The sequence below is a fragment of the Beta vulgaris genome, chromosome 1 (assembly GCF_026745355.1).
Source record: "Beta vulgaris subsp. vulgaris cultivar EL10 chromosome 1, EL10.2, whole genome shotgun sequence".
Classification (NCBI taxonomy): Eukaryota; Viridiplantae; Streptophyta; class Magnoliopsida; order Caryophyllales; family Amaranthaceae; genus Beta; species Beta vulgaris.
This window is the reverse complement of record NC_079202.1, coordinates 44,042,970-44,066,076: the sequence shown is the minus strand read 5'-3', so window position 1 is coordinate 44,066,076 and position 23,107 is coordinate 44,042,970. Positions and strand designations below refer to the sequence as shown.

Here is a 23,107-nt window from a genome sequence, read left to right as displayed (position 1 = left end):
ATACTTGGAGGACGACATCTTGATTCGGGGCATGGGATGAATCAAGATTTCCTGAATGAAGGGGGAGAGTTTTGGTTTTATCAGCAAGTGTCCCCCGGCCAAATAGTTACTAGCACCATTGGTGTTGTACTCATGGTGGGAATGACCCTGGTCTTATTCGTCCTACGAATGATAGAGTTCAGTTTCCAGCAAAGGTTCCTCGTACCCTGACTGGTCGAGTTGCCTCTCGAGTTGTCATCCCTCTCTGGTGAAGGTACGCATTTTCCTTATCGGGATCCCGTTAGTGTTCCTAACAGCCAAAAACCAGTGATCGCTTACGGTTTCCGACTTCAGCATTCTGAAAAGGTGGATTGTTGTTAGGCTAGGGAACGCCAGTCAACATTTGAATGAAAAATGTTACAGTTTGAAGTTGTTCTTGAGAGAATTGACTCAACTGAGCCAGATTGAATGGAACATTGTTGTTGGGAGTTTGTTCATCATTTACTAGCATCCTGAAGTGGAACTCAGGTGCTCCTATGGGTCCGGTAATAAGGGGTTGGGAAGACCCTTGTCCGGTTTCAAATCCTTGCGGTCCGTGACTAGTGTTGTTGTTTGCATCAGTCATGATTGTTGTCACAAAAGATGGGAGGCCCCCTCATTCTAGCGCCAAGTTGTTTCGGTGTTGAAATGACGGTGGACCCTTGAGAAGTCCGTCAATGATCGAGGGTTGTCTAAGATTGGTGAGCTGCAAGAGAACAAATGTGAGCTACCTTTGGGGGATGCGAGGAAACCCCCTCCGACGCTAAAGTCAGTAAGTGTCCGCTAAGGATTTAGATAGAGAAAACTAAATAGAGAGGTAAGCTATTTTCAGTATGTGAGAGAATGTACCTGCATGATAGTACTATTTGGCTATTTACAGGAATACTATTCATCTGACAGGATGCGTAATCCTGTGATACGTGTATGACTGGAGGGAAGATTCCCTTATTTTGTCCTTTTATATGGCCGCGAGAGTTATCCCGGTCAATTACCAGGTATGGCTTAGTCCATTATAGTGAGTTCGCGTCCAAAAGGGTTTCGTGTCGTACAGCAAGATGTGTCCGACAGTAAACTTAGGATACTGCCCATAAAAGATATAAATGTTTACTAAGCAAGCAAAGTCTCACTTTGTCAGTGTAGTCGCCCTCAGTCATTCGATCTGCATACTCATATAATTTAAGCCATTGTCAATTTTGAATGCCACCCACTAATAGGGCAATATTGAGGATTGCATGGTAACTTCAGTTTACAATTTTTTAATGGCTATTGATAGAGTATAAATCTATTCATGGGGCCTCAACCATTAGCTTAAGCTTTTGGTTGAGTTGGTCCTTTGACATGGTATCGAAGCCAACGTGACAAAAAGGTCACGGGTTCGAATCTCCTCCACCCCTCCTTTCTTAGTGGAATATTTAGCGCCAGGTATGAGGGAGACTTGTGCTGCATCCACACTTCAAGCCCAAAGGGCTCTTGCGTGAGGGGGCGTTATAGAGTATAAATCTATTCATGGGGCCTCAACCATCAGCTTAAGCTTTTGGTTGAGTTGATCCTTTGACAGCTATGACTGATTCAGAATTTTAGTTTTTGGGCGTCAGTTGATCCAATTGCATAAGTAATTTGAGGGTGTGGAATTGATAATAGAAGGAAATTGAAATTTTTCAATGGCTCGATCATTGAAAAGGGGGACAAGTTTTTTCAAGAAAATTCAGATGTCAACCAACACTCTTGACTCATTGTGGGTGCCCCACTGTTGCTGAATAGTTTTGATGATAAATAACGCGATAATTGGTAAATGAACATTTATTTTCTCAAAACATTAACTAGATATTTTGATGGTGGTACAGGTCTAATGTAGTACAACTCCTTACATTCTATCCAATAATGCTTAATGGAATAATCATATGCTTTTTGTAGTCTCGACTTACAACTTTGATCAATATTCAACAATACATGTAATTTTATGTAGTAATAATAGTTGTAAATTAATATTTTTAATAGATATATTGAGACAAATATAGCAAGATTTTATATGACATTTCTTTGTTCGCTTGTATACATTAGTAAACATTGACATGACCCACCAACCCGATCGAGCCGAACACAAGCGAGTTTGGATCGAGGTTTTCAACCCGTTTAAGTAAATGGGTTGACCCAACACAACCTGTTTATTAAACGGATTGGGTTAGAGAAACATTTTAATCCGAATCCGACATGACGTCCCGTTTAATTACTAATTTACTATCAATATTATTAGTTTGTCTAGACAAAAAAATTGATTATTTTTCATAAATATATAAGATTTATTCTTTGGTTGTTAGATTTTATTTATATAAGTAAGATATTAGTATATAAGATGTGGGTTAAAAATATAAGATGTACATTTGTAGTTTATATACATATTCACACTTGATAAATGGATCAATAAACGAGTCGGATAACCCGTTTAATAAACAGGTTACATTGAAGTTGAGTATTGTTGGTTCGTTTAATAAACGTGTCGGGTTAGAATTGAGGGTGTTCAACCTGTTTATCGATGAACACGAATTTGAGACAACACCACATTTATCCGCTCCAATCTTACATCTTTGTCACCGATTACTCTATACTTCATGAGATTATGTTTGGTTAGAAAATATCATATTCCAATTTCCTTTGTCTCCTCAAATATCTTTGTGTGGTTCGCAAAAGGTCAAAGATAGTTCCTGAAAGATGAAAAACAATTCTTTTGTGGAGAAGAGCCACATTCTTTTCCTCTGTTCTCGTTATCTTATCCCCTTCATTTTCATCTCTTTAATTTTTCTAGCAAGAAAGCAAGGATAAAAGAACCTGATTACTGATTTCCATTGATATAAATTTCTGTTCAAAATGTTTCCGTTAACCACAACCTAAAGAAATGCACTACACAAAAAGCTCAGACATTATTCATTGCTACTACAAAAAACGGAACCTCCTACTTACAGTGCAATGGCTACACTAGATACATTCTTATGTACAAAATCCTATAGCAACAGCATCCACTAATTCCATATACATATAAGGAAAGCTTAAGAATAAATTGTATCTTCGTGCAATTAGCAATGCTTATGAAGTGAACCAATAAGCATAATTACAGCAGCCTAAATTAGCTCATATGATGAAACTTGGCTTCAAGAGATGAAAAGAGGTATAAGAGAGGAACAAATTGATGCCCAATAACTGATACCTTACTGCATCATTGCTCTGTAACTTGTCACAGACCCTTAAGCAGGTCAGCCAACTGTAAAGAAAGAAGCTCACAGGATAATTGCTGCAATCTTCTACTGTAACTCGGAACTACTCTTCATCGAGTGTAGATATGAAGACTGCTATTTCAAGCCAGACATTCTAGAGAATGCTCAGAAATTCACTCCTGCAAAGTGATGAATTTTAGTTCACACCGTATGCCATGATCTCAGAGTGACATCCAAAGCATCATTCCTGCTGAAACACAACCAATGCTCCATTTCTTCTCGAAAATTTGGTTGAGCAATTCAAGTCAAGCTACTTCTCGTTCTAACTCTGTCTATTATCATTTGTCTGCCAGATAGATCTTCTTCATAACCAACCAACTGCGGTTGCAGCATAAAGTTAGTAACGTCTTAGATAGTTCAGAGTAGAAAAATAGAATTCAATAGATCCTTCGGTAGCAGTCATAGTACGTAAGATCTTCGACGCATTGAATCGTTCAATCAAGATAAGAAAGAAAAAGAACAGCAAAAAAAAGGTTTTATCAGAAAATATGGAGCCAGGACCTGAGAATCTGTCTGTGTTTCGCTAAACAATTCATGTTTGCCTGCACTCTGATCTTTAGAAGCATCTTGAAGGTCTTTTCCTAGGCTTAAAGAGCACAACCAAAAAGGAAGTCAGTGCAAGCAAAACATATAACTTTGACCACCCAGTAGAATAATCATATTTCTAAACACGATGCGAAATGTGAATCAGGTACTCCAATCGAAGACAAAGAATGGATAAAACTTCAGTTGATGTCCCAGCCCATGAAAAATAGAATCAAATTTGCTCATAACGTCTACACGAACACAACTCTTCAAGTAGAGAGATGAGCAATTGAGTGAAGGAGGTTACCTGCTTAACCAAGGTCTAGAGGGCCCAAAAGCAGAGTGAGAACCTAAATTATTTCTAACAAGAATTGGACAGTCAGATGAGAAAATCTATTTTATCATTAAGGGCGAACAAAAGATCATATATGAAGTTAGCAAAAACAGAAAAAGAAGACAGCAAAAACAAGGATACACTTTTTTCACACTCTGAATGAACTGGTGATTTTAGATCCTGAATCTGACAACCAAAACAAGAAAAAGATTAAACCACCAATAATTACAACTAAAAGAAACATTTGGAATTTTTATGTTGTATTATAAAAAGAGAGAGAGAGAGAGAGCAGCCTTGTACTTTGCTTGTTTGCTCCAATAAGTCTTCTATAGCAGCAGCAACATCAGGAACACCATGACCATTTTCTTTAGCATCATCATGAATCTCAACAGCTGCACAAGTTTTATGTTTTCGAACTTCTTGATCTGATCCACTCTTTACTTCCAACAACCTCCACCTTTTATTAGAATGCACAGTATCTTCCTTCCTCAAGTTCTGGGACTGACTTGAGAGCTGTGATGAACTATCCATAGAGATCAATCTAGCAGCTTGTGTAGGATACTGTGTCACAGTGCATAGCCCTGACTCAGGATTTTGAGGAACTTCTTCTGGGTGGAAGTTATCTAGCGAAACAATGTCACTCTGCACAATATGGATGCCACATATATGCCTCACTAGCGTATTACAATAAGAATTTAAGACTAGTTATGGATTATGTAAAGCATTGATGAACCAGGAGCCTTACCTTCCTGACACATTCATAAAGCCACTCACATCGAATAGGGTGAACTCCCCATTTGCAGGCAGCCTCATATTTGGGGCCATTAGCAAATTTACATAACAGATGAGTAACCTTCCTGGTAAGTTTTTCCACAAACTTAGCACCAAGGACAAAACACAAATTGCGCAAAAGCAATCTCTCCTTGTCACCATATTGTGATACACAGAACCGTAAACCCTCAAAACCAGGCAAAGGAACCCGGCAGGGAAGTGGAGAATAAAGTATGTGACTATCAGCATCAAGCAAGCGTCCATCCTATAATGCGAATTACATAAATCAGTTTCTTCAAAAGAGTCACATTTGTACAAACAAATAGATATTTCAATAATATGAAAATCAAACGACCATTGTGTCCTCTCTAGCACGAGTACTTCTTCTACGTCACATACTCGTACCCGATATGATCTGTTTCCTGTACGGACACGTGTACCCAAGGGAAAAAAACGTGGTCACAGTCATGGGAACGGTCGCGTTGTCGCGGGAACAGCTTGTAACGGGGAAATAGAACGTTTCGCGGCTGATGCGGCGTAAATTTTTTTAAAAAAATCACATTAATATGTTCTTACCTTATTTGTGTTTTAGTTTATGAAGCAGTATTACGACATAATATAATCAAATCTATCATAATATCATGTTTCATCAGCTATATAATTAAATCGTAAAATATTTTTGGTCAATGTTTGAAAAGTACAGATGTAACGGGGATAAAAGCGTTCTTATGCAGCCAGTTCGCGTTATGGAGCGCACAACACGGCAAGAAGTGTGTGATTTTTATCATGGCGTTCCGTAACGGGATTTCGCTGAACGACAAATCCAAAATCCTTTACAAAACGGTCATTCAGTAACAGAACAGGAGAGTTAAAATTCCATGCGTGTACCCATGCCCTAAAATGTTGACATCTTTCCGTTTTCCTTCCCCGTACCCGAATTTGAACCCATACCCGTCCATGTGCAACTTAGATTGTGTCTACTTATCTCCAAGCTAGCAAGCAACAAAATAGAAGATGAAAGAGATCATTGCTTCTAAGATTATGATACTCAAACAGCTAAGTCCAAACACATAACTAGTGCTGACATAAGTGCAAGTTAATAGACATTTCTAGCAACATACTACTAGATATTTAATATTCCACATTTAAGACTAGTTTCTCACTTCTTCATTTAGAAAAGATGCAGGAATTTTATGTGGGAAGGATTCAAGTTATTGAGCAAGAGATCCTCTCCCTTTCTCTACAAATATAATTCTAGGGAACATGCATCTCTTCCCCTTTTCTTATATCCCCTCTTGCCGTACTTATGTGTGTGTGTGACTCAGATTCACTAATGCTTACCATATTTAATTATTATCCAACTTATGATTTTTTGCTGTTTTCCGCATAAAATGTTGTTAATGGCCTATTGCTATTATTATAGCTTTCTCTTCTCTATTTATGATGGTGCTTTTTGTACTTTCCCAACCTCGTTCATGAGATATGGTTCTATAGCTCTGTCAATTAATCATTCTCCAGAAAGTTGAAGAAATAGATTTTACTAGAGCAACCTCTCCACTTATCACTTTTTAAGGTTAGTTTGTGTACATCTATCTGGACTTCCTCAAATCCTATATCGGCAGGATATATAAGGGTGTTCTTAAATTAAAAAAGGCACGAGGCGCACTACCTATATTTTCCTTTGCAGAAATGAGGGTGGTGATGAGAAATTGAGAACTGATTAGTTGCATATAGGATGTAGCTAAATTTTATAAATTGATGAGCATGTGACACTGCTGCAGGGCTTTGGCTCATAGTGCAGAATATGACAGTCATAGAGGATAAGTTCCACTGAAAGGCCATATACAAGTAGCTCCAGTTATCCTACGAGATCGTCGGTGATATCCTCAAGAATCCCTGCAGCCGTAAGCCCTTAACCAAAAAAAGGAGGATAATATACTAACTCATCCCCAAAGATAAGCTGAGCAATGAAATCTCAGGAGAAGTAGAATTGCGAGACTTCCACAAGAAAGATCATGTTTCAAAATGCTTGCTCACTCCTGTCGAACAGCAACAATACAATACCCAGGCATTCACGCCTCTCAAACCCACTGCTACTGACTTTTAGCACTCTGAGACCACACCTAGGCTAGGGCTACAAACGAGTTGATACATTCATGAACTGTAATTTCAAAAGTCAGCCAAAGCCCATTTAGTAAGAAAATATACAAGCTGGAAGAGCCAAACTCAAACAACCCCATATTTGATTCGTGATGTTCAACATGTTTAAGTTCATCAGTTAGCTTGTTCATAATCATATATAAATTGTTCAAAACCGTGCTAGCTGAAAAATCAAACAAATGAAACTACTTATCACTGTATAAGTTTTAATGAAATTTAAAGCCTTATTGAGCTAGATGGTGGACAGAGCTCGGATGGTCAGTTCGTGGCTTGTCAGAGATGGGTGTTTGGGTTGGTGGAGGACAAGGGGGAAGGGATCTGGGTGGAGAGGGAGGGATGGAGAGATTAAATAAAAGTGGAATTGCTTGGCACTTTAGACGGTTTAGCAAGTTAATTTAGCTTGAGGGTGGTTTTGGAAAGACATCTCCCAAAGCTAGGAATGTTCCAAGTCAATTAAAGTAGGACCTTTTATAATGGTTGTAGTTGTGACAGGTGGAGTCAATCTACCTTAACAAATAACAGCTTTCTCTACAATTCCCTTACATGTTATAAATTGCTCCTGGATAGAAACTAATTACAATCATGTGATATTCTTCAAACAATGCACTAACTTTTTTTTAATCATGATGCTATCAGTTAAAATAGGAACAACTTGATCTTTGTGCGGTTGTCCAACTAAAGCTTGTAATTCAACTCTAGGCACAAGGATCAAAAAATTAATTGTGAGCAATTTTCCTCTCCGACTCAATAACACTCTCTTCTAATCCCTTTATCTTCAGGCTTCAACACAATTTATAAGTTTATAACTCAAAGCAATTACTTGTACCCCTAGACTGCGCAACCGCCTAAAACAAACTCTTCTAATTTATCTCAGTTTGAAGCTTAATTTCAACCTTGTTTGATGGCATACTCAATTCAGTAAACACTCAGCTTTTAATGTTAATTAGCTCACAGTAGTACTGACTAATGATGGAAAATCCATATATTTTGTAATATTGATCTTCACCAAAAGATTTAATTTCAGCCACCTAACCCGAACTTGTAGAATGCATTAAGCCATCAACATCCCAACCCCACCAACCTCCACCCCCCCCCCCAAAAAAAAAAAGAGCACTTATTCCCTCCATTCATCAAATCTAAAAAAAAAAAAAAATCAATATCCTGTGCAGAATTTGTCAACTATTCCTTGAATCAAGACTTCCATCATCTCTTCCAAATCCATTTTGCACCTTCATCATTTTTAATATTTGGGTTTTCCTATTAGGTACCCCAGTATTTTTAGCGTTTTCTATGTTGTGCCCCCAACGTTTATATGAATAGATAACATTATCTTCAGTACGGATTGACATTAACTTCCATTTCCTTTCAAAAAACCCCAATATATTTTAAAGTGGATTCTCCATGTGATTGTGCATTGCACTCTTTTCTTATGATCCTGGCTTTCGTGCTTTGGTAAGTCCCAAAATCCCTATATTGTTCAGGAATGTGTATATGATGCAATCCATTGTATAAAGGTCACAATAGTAAGGAAACTGGTGAAAGTACAAAAAGAAAATTCTTTTCCATTATATTACTCAATCTATCCTAATTTTGTTGCATTATTGAATTTAATAAGGAGAGAGTAAGCGTAATGGATAGAGAGAAAAGAAAAAAGATAATGCTGGGTTGGACTTTTTGAGAGTCAAAAAGTATAAGAAATTTCCTGAAAAAAAAGTATGCAAATTCTGGGACAACCAATAACGGCAAGTGTACAGAATAATAGGGGACTTACAGAGAAGCACAATTTATCAACATTTTGTTGTGGAACTACATAGCTTTTATGGTCATAGCAAAACAATCGCGATGCAAAAACATCAAATATAAATGTACAACAAATTAAAACACAAATAAGCCATCCAATGATTCTATTAAGCAAGACCAATCGAATGAAACTCAAAAGATATACATACCTCTAAGCAAGACCGAACCCAGTGACTTGACACATAAGCAGTTTGCAAAGTGCTGGTTGGTATGGTAAGAGCACCATGGCATTCAATGGTGAAGTCAACATCCACTAAGATATCATCATCTACTACCTCACCTCCACCTTCATTGATCCATTGAACAATTTCATCTCTCTGAACCAGCCCCCAAAGCCATGCATTCACCAAAACCAAAGTCAAAGTTTTGTATGTTACATATGCAAAATGTACTCTAAACAACAAGGTGTAGTGCTAGTGCATCCCACCTAGAACACATAAACACAACCTTAACTCTAATTTGGGCAGTGACCAAACTTCTTTAAGTATACTGAATCTGGATGTTCATCGGATGTTTGAGCCACCAAGATTACTTGATAAATTGAACACGTATTTGCATCTTGAGACATGGGTGGCAGCTAAGGTCCATGTGTGCAGTTTGTGACCATTATGATATTGTCACCTCAGTTTACATATGTACATTTTAGGTATGAATTTTTTTCATATTCCTTGCTGTCTCAACTCTCAATATCTAATAGCACATTTTCCCTTTGCTCCAAGTTCGATAATATTCTGAGAAAAAGATATTTCAAGTACTATAGATACCCTATCTTCCCATACAGGCAATACATGTCCAGAGTGCAGCCACGAGGGAAAACAATACAAAGCCAGGCGTCACGATTCACCCAAAACACATAGGAATTGGATAATGTATCTTAAGATTAGGGGAGGTAGACTAAGAACCCTTTCCACTTATATAACCCCTAAGATCTTCTCCATAGCAACAAGACGCTAGCTTTCAGGATTGCGGAGGGGACGAGGGGTAACAATAAAACTAGTAAATGGAATTTAAGGCTTTATTTGGCACAATAACAATGTCAAAGTCTTAATTTCAATAGGCTTGGGTCGGCTGCATGGGTCAAGATTTTATCATTGATGGTCGTGCACATAAATTCTCTGCCTTCATTCCTTTTTGTCAAGTGCTAGATGCTCCCACAAACCTGAGAGTTCCTTATGCCCTCAATCTGAGTCGTCTTTGACGTCCCTTGGCTTCTTCTGAAATTTTCCATATCCCAATTTTCCACTATCTAACTAATGCATCATCTAGTCGATGTCAACAAGCCCAAATCCCGGTAATATTCCCTCTTATACAATCCTCAATATTTGCAGCTAGAACCCTCTTCCAAATAGCTTCATTCTGAATTCCATCTATTAAGGTGTTCCCACACATCCATCTCAACATGGTCATCTATGTTACCCCCATTTTTGTAATATGGTCCTATCTTAAGACCTAACCATTACAATTCAAACCCATATAATAAAACTAGTCTAATAACCATCCTACAGAATTTTCCTTTTAATCTTAGAGGTAGGCTACAATCCCCCAAAATTCTCGTTATCCCTTTCCATTTGAGCCACCCCAACAGTATCCTATCACAGGAGTCACATCTTGGGCAATTTTTTCATTCCCGTATATAAACATCCCAAGGTATCAAAAGTTCCACTAATGGGAAATTTTTGCCATCCAGTGTTACATTACATAGTTACTACATCTCTGATGCATTCCCTCTTATTATTAAAATTGTACTCTACGTACTTTGTTTGGCTCTGACTTAACCTAAATGGCTAAACCCTCCAGATTCTTTTCGCCTCCGTTGCTCCAATAGAGTATTAACCTCATCTCTAGTATCATCCACCAATATAATATCATCCACTAATAACATACACTGCAATATATCATCATGGATGTGCTATTTCATTTATTGTTGTTGCAAAGATAGTCCCCTCGTAATTGAGACTCTTCCATTACTTCTCCGCAAATACTTACATTTGTTTCTCTGTCTAGATAGATATCAACAAAGTCAATATGCTTACATGGTATACCCTTCTTCGACATTGCTCACCATAGCACGTCTCATGGTACCTTAACATAAGCCTTCTCTAGGTCAATAAATATCATGTGCAAATCCTTTTTCATCGCCTCATAACACATCCCATCAGTTGGCTTATAAGTATGGGATCTATGGTTGATAAGCCAGATATAGCTCTTTAACCACAGGCATAAGCTACCACACATGGAGCCAATAATTCATCCAACTGCGTGGCACAAAAATTAAGGAAAATATTACACAGCATTTGGAAAAAATAAACCACCCTTTAACCACTAAGTTTTAACAAGTCAAAATGAGGCAAGTATCAAATCTTCGGAACCAAACAAGTAAAAGAACTATAAGTAATTCATTAGTTTTGTCAAGTAATATACAATATTAGGCAAACCAAATTACAAAAACGACTTGTATTAAGCGAGCATAATTGTCATGCGGAACACATGAAGAGGCCAGCTTTTCAATTGTTGTCCCTTGTATACCCCTATCTAGGAAAGCAAGGTCAAAAAAAGCATCCACATTCCAAAGTCTAGGCATTGTTTTATATTACTTAAAGATAGGATAATTCACAAATAAAAACCAACTAAAATTTAACATGATGGTAAATTTGGTCATAAATGTGCTAAGCACATGAAGACACAGACATATACTTCCTTCGGTTTTATTAAGTGACTGACTTCCCTTATTTGGAAATGTCACTATAAGTGACTAATCTCTTTAAATGGAAAAGAAACTTCATTTTATTACTAAACTGCCATTACTGATTTCACTAACCAACTCTATTAGTTACTCCCTATTAACCTAACACCACATTAATTGATCAAATCACCCACTGCCTCTCTCTTTAACCTAACCCCCCTTCCTCTCTCTCCCTCTCCTCTTTACCCCATAGCCACCCATCTGCCACCACCATCCTTCTTGACTTAAACCATCATGCAACCACCCACTGTTTCTTTAACCGTTCTATCCCCCTAACATTCCACCACCCACTCTTATTAATGGGGAGCGATTTGGCAGTGGCACCACCACCGGTGTCTCTCTCCTCTTTCTAGCCACCATGCCAACTCCAACACAAACCCTAGTCTCTCTCCTCTTTCTCTCCTCTTAGACTCCAACGGCACAAGAACACAAGATCTTCCTTCTTCGTCGAGCTCCGTGTCGTTCCCACACCTACAAAATCTCATTAGTTTGTCAAATTTGAAGAGGCAAGGTCGGAAGTGTTCGGAAATGGCGGCAAAGTGGTTGCTGCAATGTGAGGACGTAAAGTTTTTGAGGTTGAGTTTGTCATAAATGGCAGTAATTGATCAATTATTGGAGTTCGTCGAGGTCGAAATTGTAGTTTCGGTCGGAGTTCGTTGACTCCTTTGATTTCCAAGTTTATTTTTCTAGGATTCCGTTCAAGGTGTCTTCGCCGTCATCAAACTCTCGGCGGACTTTTTGTCAGATATCATCTGGCATTGCCATTGGATGGTTGGGGTGATTTTAAGGTATTGATGGTGAATTAAGCTAGTTTAATTAACTGTTTAAGATTTGATGAAATCGCCATTTCTTCTATTAGGTTTGGTCCCCAACTTTCTCTCTCTAAGTTTCTAAAGAGTTGTGCCCTTTCGCTCTCAATCACTTAATAAAAAAGGAGGAAGTAGTTCACAGAAACCGCAACAGGCTAACAACGTCGTTGGTCATGAAGATGTATAATAAATTAGCTTAACCAAATAAGTAGACAACATGGATACCTTAAATGATGGAACTGAGACATTAAAAAAAATGATAGATGGTGAAGAATGGAATATTTGATGAAAAAAAACGCATCACGCATATAGGATAAAAACAAAATAAAAGGGAAAGAACAAAGTTATTGCACAGTGCACACAAGTCTGATCAAGTGTTTCAATTGCCAAACACGTGTCACAAAAATATTTTAAAAAAACATGCGCTTCAGTTTATCATGTTACAGAAATTGACTTCTACGAAAAGAAAATGTATGTCAACAGACAACAGCTTCACAAAATGCCAAATGAATTCAAGCCTACCAGTAAAACAACAAACATAACGTACCCGATCACCAGGGAAAGAATGTGAGAAACAAAAGCGTTTCCCAATAAACACTTTTATGGACTTCCCACTTTGTGATCTATCACCACACTGGATCTTCCTTTGGCTTGTGTCTTTGCCTTTCAAAGCCGAATGTTTTTCACTCCTTGGAGAAGTCTTTGTTCTCTTTTCAGAGTGCCTACTGTTTCGCTCTGTATACATGACATCCTCTCCACCTTTCTCCAATGGGATCTCAGCAACTGAACTTACAGTTCCCGATGTTGAAGCTACTGGAGAGCTAAAATTCATAGATGAACTTTCCCCTTGTTTACCACTGCTCATGCCAGGACTTGATATTTTACTTGAAAAGCCCATCAGATCTTTACAGCCTAAGCATGGAGAATAGGAGAATGTTATATCATTTACCAAGTTATGCAAAATTGCTAAATATAAAAGTACACAGACTTGAAGCAAGTCGAGCAGCTAGACTAGGTAGATAAACTGCACAAACGAAAAGATCTATAAACTACACATCTGCATAAGAAAAAAAGAAATATAAACTACACAAACCAAAAGAAGCCAGCCATTGATGGACAAGAGAAGATACCTTTGGAAAGAAGTATATCGTAAGCTATGTGCTTCTGAATTACAGGAACCTCTTTCCTTTCACGATTACAATCTTCAAGCCAGTTCCGCCGGACAACATGTATGACACCATGAGCAGCCAAGCCTCTTAGCTCCCGCTTTTCACTGATTAATAATACAAGTTGAAAAGGGACTCTTAATCTTACAAATTTTATAGAGGAATAACAACTTTTCTCTTTAAGATGAGACTAGAACCTTCAAATTTCATGCAAAGAACAACTGTAAATTGCCAACACTATGGAATGTTAGATAAATTAGGTTGCAAAATAATACAAGCAAGTATGGGGATCAAATCACTAGCTTATACTTCAAAAAGAAAATAAGCCAGTGGCGACCCAACAATGTCGGATTCTAATGAAGATGAGATGCACCAAGTTATACCCTTGAAAAAGTAAATGTACTCTTTCCAACATACACTAACAAAAGATAACAAAGGGGGTAAATTACTGGCTGGAAACAGATGTTTTGACATTAAAGGACACTTATATAAGAGCAAAAATAAGATCGGGACTTACACATCTGATGGCTCTCCAACAACTATATGCGTTAATCTCTCACTGCATGACATGTATCGAGATCCCCCACCTTGACGCACAATGCCAACTAGTTTCCGCACATCAGAAGCATTAAAGCCAACAAGACAAATTCTGCAATCTGAGAGGTATAAGTCATCGTCATCAGCTTCTGAGTCATCAGCAATACAGCCTTCTAGCTCTTTGTCCTTATCAGGTAGATCAGGCTGTCGAGCCTCTTCCTCCTTGGCAAAAGCAGAGACATTCTGACATGCAGAAGAGAAGTTTTGAGAATAAGCAATATCCATGTCAGACTCTGTAGTCCCAACAGATCGAACTGCTTGCAAAGATGAATCTGTGGCTGCTGATGACAAGACAGATTGTGACTTAGTCGTAGACTTATCCTGACAAGACTTGGCTGTTAGTTTATTCCTTAAGGCAGAAGCTGAAGATATTGTACCACTCTGAACTGAATAAACCTCCTCATCAAGACATACTGGTGCAGTGAGGAAAAGTCCAGGGTAAGAACTAATAGTTGGCATAATCCAGACACTAAAGGCTGAACCATTAAAATGCAGAATGATGATCAGTACCCTGAAGCCTACCTCTCCTAGCAATCGACTGATCAAACCATTTTCGAGTAACAATACAGATGTTCCCCCATCTCTTAGCAACTTTATATTTGTCACCTTCTGGAACTTGTGCAGGGTTAAGGACAAAAAATGCTAAAGCTATCAGTAGTATTTGTGACAAAAATTCTAGACGCAGAATTCTACTTGAAGAAAAATTGAGATGATATTCAGAAGAAGCATCTCATGTACACAAGGTCAGCCATGACACTCAAGCATCCTTGCACTCATAGCTTCACTCCAGTCAAAACAAAGTAAAAAACAAGATAGAATATATATCACACATTTTAAATAACAAAAAAATCCCAAAATCATATAATTCCTCCTTTTCTTTAATAGTCGAAAAGTTGAAATGTGCACAAGGACCAAGGAGAGGAAGAGATAGAGAGAGATAAAGAAAAAAGAACCTCCATGTGCTAGGAGAGAAAGAGAGAACATATTGGCAAAAATGTCAACGTTGCAAGTAAAAGAGAACTTCCTAAATTGGGAAATGCTGCAAGTATTATAAACATAGGAAGTATCATGATTCAATTTTGTGACAGCGTCATTGTGAAGAATCATCTAACAAGTCATAACTCATAACAGCAATGTGAAAATACTCGTCAGCTGTGACTGCTACCAAACAGAAATATATGTAAAGTGTAAGCAAAATGAGTTATCTACATCAAGCAGATGCAGTTAGAGGTCATCAACATTGTTGGCATCGCAACAGTATGAGTTTCAACTAACAGATCCCCAAGTATTATGCTTGCCAAGGAACCAGAGACAGGACTTCCGTTTAACCATAATTATCGATCAAAACATAAATATATATTTTCAAGATAATGAGTTGTAAGATTAAGGATATTTCACAAATTAGATGTGTGCAGAGCTTGGTTAATTCAGCAGAGTACTTTCCACCATTTTGTATAATAAGCTTCTCCATTTCCTTCCGCTCATCTGGAAAGCCACATTAATATTATTGCCAACAAACTTAGTTACAGAAAATCAGAGACAGCATCAGTGTATATAGGCTAACCTCCAGGAATTCTAGTAACAGAGATTATCAACCCCAAGAATGGCGGGACTCGATATGACTCCAAGGGAACAACACGATGCTCAACCCAGCACTGATTCAACCAATTGATGGTGACTATATGCTTCTCTTTGCTTGCAGCCCACTGCCAAAAATAAAAAATGAGACAATAAATAGAGTACAGAAATATGTGAAAAAGAAGTAACAGAAAGCAGACTGAAAAAGGCAATCACTACATCTGAGGATTTACAGATAAGAAATTAAGGTGGTAGACAGTTAACAGGAGAAGACAATATCAACAATTATGCACGTATGCATCTTCAAGATCCCAACATGCCAAAAGGTTCCATCTTTAACAAAATTATACCACACCCTAGCGTACAATTCCAAAAATGAGGAGAAAAGACAAAGAACCTTGTACTTTCCAGCCATCACATTCTTCACAATAACAAAGCTAACATCCGAGGAAGCCTTGGTATGAAAGCTTCCACTCATAGCAATCACTAGCTTTCCAATTTTTTCCTGCAAAAGGTTAACTATGATAAGGTATCTCACCCAAAAGAACAGATGCATAACCAAAGGTACTGGAAAACCATTACCAAGACTTCAAACAAGCCATAGCATCTCAGGTACAGATCAAAAATCTTAATTCTCAAACAGAGTCCAGAAACATGTATACAATGAGCTGATGAAGTCATTTACTGCCTACCAATAGTCAACTTAATACAAACACACACATCTAAGATCTACAATGAAGAAGCAAAGATCAACAAAATTTTAGCATGATTCGAAAATGGATAAAAGCATTAGGCTGAATAGCTATTTTATTTTGATAGAGCATAGCTTTTTTATCAAATACAAAAATGTACAGAAAATCGTACAACAAAGTTCAATTTCAGAAATTAAGTCATGACTATGGATTTCCTCATAGAGTAGAACACAAAAATCTAACGATAATGAAACACAAGGAGTAACACAATTAGAGAAAATCAAGCCACACACGAAACAAACCCCCTCCCCAGACAATACATGACAGTAAGACAGGCAGCTAAAACTTTATAATGAGGTACAATGAATTGACTTAAACTAGACACTTGGCAGTTCCATTTTCTTGTTGCCTAAACAGCAAGGACTCTTTAGTCTTTACGGTATCTGCTCCAACACATCATAAAAGGCTAGTCCAGTTATACTTATTATGCTACAAAGTTAAAGATCAATTTTGAGAACACAGAGAACTAAATACATCTCCAGGCGGTAGCTCTTGTCAAACTCAAAACTCAAGATTTGATCAAGTATACAAATTCATTATTTCCATCTTCATTTCCTGTGCCCAAACTTAATTATAGTTGTGAAGAAACTTGGCAGCCCTAATCTAAACTTATTGGCCCGTATATGCTCACCGATTTTTGAAACTTATTGGCCCTTGCATTAACTTATTAATCCTGAATTCTGGATAGATATTCTTTCACACGTGTAAAGAACAAGGTATAGATGGCCTTATCTTCTTAACTTATCAAAACATAGCTATAAGGCACTTTTCTACAGTAAGACATGGGTCTTCTTGAGTTCGTCTCTATCCGAGGATTGTTTCTTGTAACTTTAAAATTAAAATTATCACGTAGATACACCCCATAGTTTCAATGTATAAGCTTCAAGTATGAGCACATTCCAAGTTCAATCATTCGAAGTTATTCCACCCACAGGGATATACATGTTTAGCTACACAATTCAAAGCATTGCCCATTTACAAAAGGAAAACAAAAGCATCGGGTGCCGCTTTGCATTTGACTAAAGAGAATCCACTAATTGATCATGAACATGAAATTGCGCTCCTCATCCCTAAGTTGAGTCAGATATAAAAAAAAACTAAATGATCTAGCTAAATGATTATAATATAAACAGGAAGAGAAGATAAAGATGATGCACTACTATGAAAATAATTGCATTCTCCTGGGTGACATGTTAAGCATATTAGATAGAAGAATTTATATGCATATATCCCTTAGTAATTACCCTTTCCTCTTGCCCAAAGCCAGATGCAAGCACTTTCACACCATCCATAGCAAGACAACAAACAAATCCAAGCTTAGGAAGCGCTCGCCTCTCTTTTGCACAGGAAAGAATGCATTGTGGACCTGCCAATATAAGAAAAAATAACAACTCAGTGATATATGATCTAGTGGATTAGTAAGTGATTGCAAAAAAAGTGACGAAGACGCCAAAGTCTTTATTCCATGTCTCATCAGCATGCATACAATTCAATACATTAGCATAAGCAAGGTCACATCATCTGAATCAGGTCAATGGGCAGATTCCAACAAGTGCGAGGCTTTCTTAGGAAGGACTTTTCAGATAAGTAACATTCTTTTGAGATATTAAAAATGAAAAAACAACACTACAAAAAGTGCAAATTTAGAAAGTCATATCAATGTTTATTCGAGGAAATAATCGTCTTTATATTTTGCTAATTCTTCTCTCATTATCCAAACACTAATAAGATTTATCACTGTAGTGAGACCTTTATTATGCACCTTCACCTAACATTATGCAAATGCAGCATACATTTAGGAAGATCCTGAAGTAGACAGTTCACAACGTTGTGGATTGTAGATAGTACTTAGAGATTCAGAAAATGAAATAAATATTTTAACCAGTTAGGTGCCCAAGTTACGAGGCATACTAAGATCTATGTGAATGATTTCAGTCACAATGTGCAGCAGAGTAGTAAACATCAAGATTTCAGAATTTAACTGCATGATTCATTGTCATATAAAGGAAGTGCATTTAATACCAAATTCTATTCATTCATTACCGGCTATATACATAGAGTTCTTTAATATTCACACATGGAAGAAAGCAGCTGTCTCAAAAAAAAAAAAAAAAAAAAAAGCTCAGCACCATATCTACCAGCAAAGGAGCATGAATCAAATAGAATTAATTCATACCATAAAACTTTGGAAATTAGATCTTATCTAAAAGGGTACAGGAACTAAGGGAGCAAACATTTGGATTGATGAAGATGATTTTTTGGTGCAACATGGGTAAATCAATTTCCTATTAAGTCAGCATGCTAGCTTTGTGATGCAAGGATTACAATTTGCAACCATAAGCATTGATCCAAGTTCAAGTGCACAACACCTGTTGTACGACATGAATCTCAATACACAAGAAATAATTAATTAGCTGGTCTACCCAAGCTTAAACATCTATAGTCAGCATTTTCACTTCAGAGTGGATATTTAGACCACATCATAATGATTATACTTTTTTAAAAGCCATATCTGATCAAGAACATTGGTTTTGCTTTCTGTAAATCTTTCCCTTCATTGTCAATTGTTACTATTGCAATCACAAAGATTAGCTAGTCTCAAGTTGGAATATTTTATCATATTCAAATAGCATATTCAACTTTTTGTGAATGCTGCATTAGCTTACTAACCAAAGCATATCTATCCAGGGATCAATATCTTGCCTCCTTCCCCCCTAGTAGAACAACGATACATATGTCATTACATCATTTAGTCTCATCCAGAAAAAAGAAAAGTGCCTATGGAATGAGAAACCAAAACCCTAACATTCACATATAACAATATCATCTGGCTGACGAAACCTCGGACTCGACCCAAAATCCAAATGTGTTTTGTCTTCTACATCAGCATTTTGTGTCAATTTATATCCTTCTACATCTTTCTCCAATAAAATCAGCATTTCATGCTTTCCAAAAAAAATCATATCTAAAATACCTTTTGGACAATCCATTTCCCCTGAACTATTTCCCACACAAAAGACAGAGGAAGGGCGAGAGCGGACAAAAAAAGTGACAGATAAGGGTAAGTTGTACACAATAGATATATATAAACATTGAGAGGAGCTTATGATAGAGGGATATGGGATTGAAATGTAAGCAATCTTAGTCCTAAGCAAGTAGAAAGGTTGTTCCAAAGAGAGCAGTGTCTACCGCTTAATACATTGCTACACCAAACATCCACCTAAATCCCTCAACACGAGCGGTGCTCGCATGCATATACAAAGTGGCATAACAAATATATTGGCAGTTCGGCACCTAGACTCCAAGCTCGTCTACACTATCATATTCAAAGGCATTGCCTTTGACAAGACTACGCCACATGGCACCCTCCCCCTTGACATTGCCTTTGCCAAGACTATGCCACATGGCACTCTCCCCCTTGACATTGCCAATGACATCAACCTCACCCTTGCCACAAACAATAACATGGTGCCACAGCATAGATGACTTACCCTTTGTCATGCTTGCTCACCTTTCAAAAGAAAATTATGAGCTACTCACACTCAACCTAAGATCTCGCATTTCTTATGAAGCATATCAACCACTTATCCAATTAGTGAGAATAAAATCTTTAGAAAACTCCACACTAATATACACACTATAATAACAAATGTAAAAATGGGAGTAGCATCACAATTCTACAACTAATTTGATCCACCAACCTTTTCCAAAACCCCTCTACTTCCATCACGACCATCACTTATATAATATTACCAATCTCCACCACATGCAAACCAACATCAATTTCACATTGTCGCTAATACTAGAATCCATTGTCCCAAACCACAAACCACAACAATCATATTTAGAAATCACCAACCATTTGAAAAAAATGAGCAACGCAAAAGGCTAACAACTAGCTAGAAAAATTAACATCAGGTACTGCATTACATCAGTCTCACTATTTACTGTTTTTCCTGACCAAACGAAACCACACCTCCATAATTTACAAAAATCACACAAAACAATAATTACAAACAATACAAGAAAACACAAATTACCGAGTAAATTGCATCCTTTGGCTCTCAAATCCTCGAATTTCTCCTGATGAAGTTATCACCAGAAAACACAAGTACATCAAAAAAAATTAAAAAATAAAAGAAAAAATTAGCGCGAAAATTTACAAAAGCAAGAAGAAATAAAAAAAGGAGTAGGTGATTCATACATGGAGTGAGGATGCAATGACGTGAAAATCATCGGGAGAGTTGCGAGAAGGATCGCAACAATGGAAGACATTAGCGCCGTTGAGTTTTAGGGCATCGAGAAGTGAATCGAAGACTTCAGGAGGAACTAAATTTCTAGACATGAACACATTTGAACCCTTGAATGGCTTCGAATTCATCTTCTTCTGAGTAACCACAAGAAGAAGAAGAAGAAGAAGAAGAGAGAAAGTGTGTGTATGGTTGAGTTTTGAGTAGCTGAGAGAAAAAGTGAGAGTGTTTGAATGTGGGGAGACTCTCAATGGTACTCCAAAATGTATTAAAGAAACGCGGGAGAATGGGAGATGAGTTTCCAATTGTTGGATCCGTTAATGGGGCAGCTTAGCCCTCGACATTTGCAAAAAGGACATGCTTATACTTCATACTCGTCAATTCGTTGTATCTTAGGTGGACCTGGTTCACGCTAATATTATTATGGATCAAGATAGTTTCCAATTATGTGGACATATTTAAAAATAAAAAAAAAAATCCATTTTTTTCATAAATCAAATGAATCAGCATTAAATCCACATTAATTTAGTGTGGATGGTTCCTATTAATTTTGTACCATAATGAATGGCCATGAAAATCTAACGAATTACAAATTACAATGACACGCTTGTAAGCTATTCGATAATTTCATTATTCATATTTCCTCCATTCTTTTTTATTCTTCTTATTTGAAATCGAAGCTAAGGAGAAATTAATTCAAAATTAAATAAGGGTATATTCTCAGGCCCGGTCCTGATCTTTTTGGGGCCCTAGGTAAAATAGTAGATTGGGACCCTTTAAAAAAAATGTAATTTATGATAGATTCAACTAAGAACATATGATAGTAGTTTTAGCAAAATTACACACCCACAATGAGAAAAAACAATAACCCATTCTCCCAATTTGAAAAAATTAATAAAAGGGCACTAATCACTTGCATAAAAGAAAACAAAATTAGAATAAGAAGAAGAAATTTGCAGGCATCAATTTCAATTGTCAGTATTATTAAAGTATGCATCTCTCTTATGCAACTTAATTTTCCTTGAATTCTCATGGCCTTTCATCTAATTCTTCCCACACTTACCCACTTACTGAAGAAATTTCCGAAAAAAGCAAAATGTTTCACACACCAAAAGACTTCTCATCTTCTTCAGTAAGAACAACTTGATAAATTTCCATTGCCCATATACAGTAAGAACAACAAAATCGATGCAACTTGAAATATAAATGAAGCGAATATTGAAAAACAGCAAAATGTTTCACATAAAAATATACTTAATCAGATCAAATGAAAAAAACAACAGATCAAAGATGATAGTTCGAAATTCAAAAAATATCAGTAACTCAGAAATGAGTTCAATATATGAGTAAAACATGAAGATGATTGGATGAAAGACATTCATTTTGCAGCATTAGAAAAGATATAGAGGGAGGAGAGAGAGGACCTTCGAAGTAGACATAAAACTCAAGCAGCAGTGAGGAAAGGAGAGAGAAAGAGGAGGAAAAGTAGGATTTTGGGAATTATTAAGAAAATTAAATTTGGACTTTGGAAAGAGAGAGAGAATAACTGAAGAAGATGAGAAGTCTTTTGGTGTGGTGAAGACTGAAGCGTACTCTTTCTTCTGTTTCACGCATGTAATTGCCACTGTTAGTAAAAAAAAATTCTACAGTTGGGCCCCTTTTAGGCTGGGGCCCTAGGTCGTCGCCCCTTTAAACGCCCCTCAGGACCGGGCCTGAATATTCTCCATTTGTAATGTGAGAAAAGGTTAATAAGTAGAAATAAGATAAGATTCTAAGGGTCATTAATGTACCACTATTAAAAAAAAAAAAAAAACAATCCAAACCCATACATTAGATCATTTGATGTGTGCATGTTAGTTGATTTATCTTCCATTACATTAAGAAACTTCAGTCAATGGATGATAAGTGCACACATCATTTAAAAAGTGCAGAATTATCTTAATTATTCTCAATCCTAGATTATGAAATTTCAAATGTGTAGAGTTATTAAAAAATTAGGTTGAGAAATGGAAAACATTAATGGTGGACCAGTCAAAGGAAGAAATTAGGGATAAGGATGGGATTTAATTTTTTTCAATGTATTTTAGTACAAAAATTTAACTACATGTGGAAAGAATCAATATAGGAATAATACTATAAAATCCCCTATGGGGATACATAGTACAAAAAGAGAGTATTAATTAGAACATCAACAATTTCTTCTTAGAAAAAGTTATGTGGGATTCTTTTCATGTTTTAAAATAATTAAAATGCAATAAAATATAAAGGCCTTGTTGAGCAATCAAAGGATAGTCGTTGGTTGTTAGCTGATTATATTAGCTAATAGTTTATTATA

At 36.9% G+C, this 23,107-nt stretch overlaps 1 protein-coding gene across 2 annotated transcripts; it reads right to left on the bottom strand.

Moving 5' to 3' along the window:
* Positions 1-2,835: 2,835 nt before the first annotated feature.
* LOC104893213 (uncharacterized) lies at positions 2,836-21,115 on the bottom strand. Of its 2 annotated transcripts, none has more exons than XM_057393599.1 (17): positions 20,727-21,115; positions 20,563-20,605; positions 17,767-17,888; positions 16,168-16,275; positions 15,757-15,898; positions 15,588-15,677; positions 14,703-14,810; positions 14,113-14,605; positions 13,560-13,702; positions 12,977-13,341; positions 9,027-9,194; positions 4,892-5,182; positions 4,447-4,788; positions 4,288-4,332; positions 4,120-4,205; positions 3,789-3,873; positions 2,836-3,605 (listed from the first exon to the last, which is right to left on the bottom strand). In XM_057393599.1, the coding sequence occupies exons 1-17, from the start codon at positions 20,901-20,903 to the stop codon at positions 3,528-3,530; spliced, it is 2,886 nt and encodes a 961-aa protein (XP_057249582.1). In that variant the 5' UTR covers positions 20,904-21,115; the 3' UTR covers positions 2,836-3,527. The 2 variants fall into 2 exon arrangements, with proteins under 2 accessions (XP_057249582.1, XP_057249583.1); XM_057393600.1 differs by having other exon boundaries at positions 14,715-14,810; positions 20,727-21,114.
* Positions 21,116-23,107: the final 1,992 nt, after the last annotated feature.

Bases quoted from the DNA above. Each gene is read 5' to 3' on its own strand.
- LOC104893213 (XM_057393599.1), bottom strand. From the start codon at position 20,903: ATGAATTCGAAGCCATTCAAGGGTTCAAATGTGTTCATGTCTAGAAAT. The intron at 20,606-20,726 runs GTATGAATCACC...TAACTTCATCAG, and splicing joins TCATTGCATCCTCACTCCAT to GAGAAATTCGAGGATTTGAG. The intron at 3,606-3,788 runs GTCCTGGCTCCA...CTGCAACCGCAG, and splicing joins AAACACAGACAGATTCTCAG to TTGGTTGGTTATGAAGAAGA.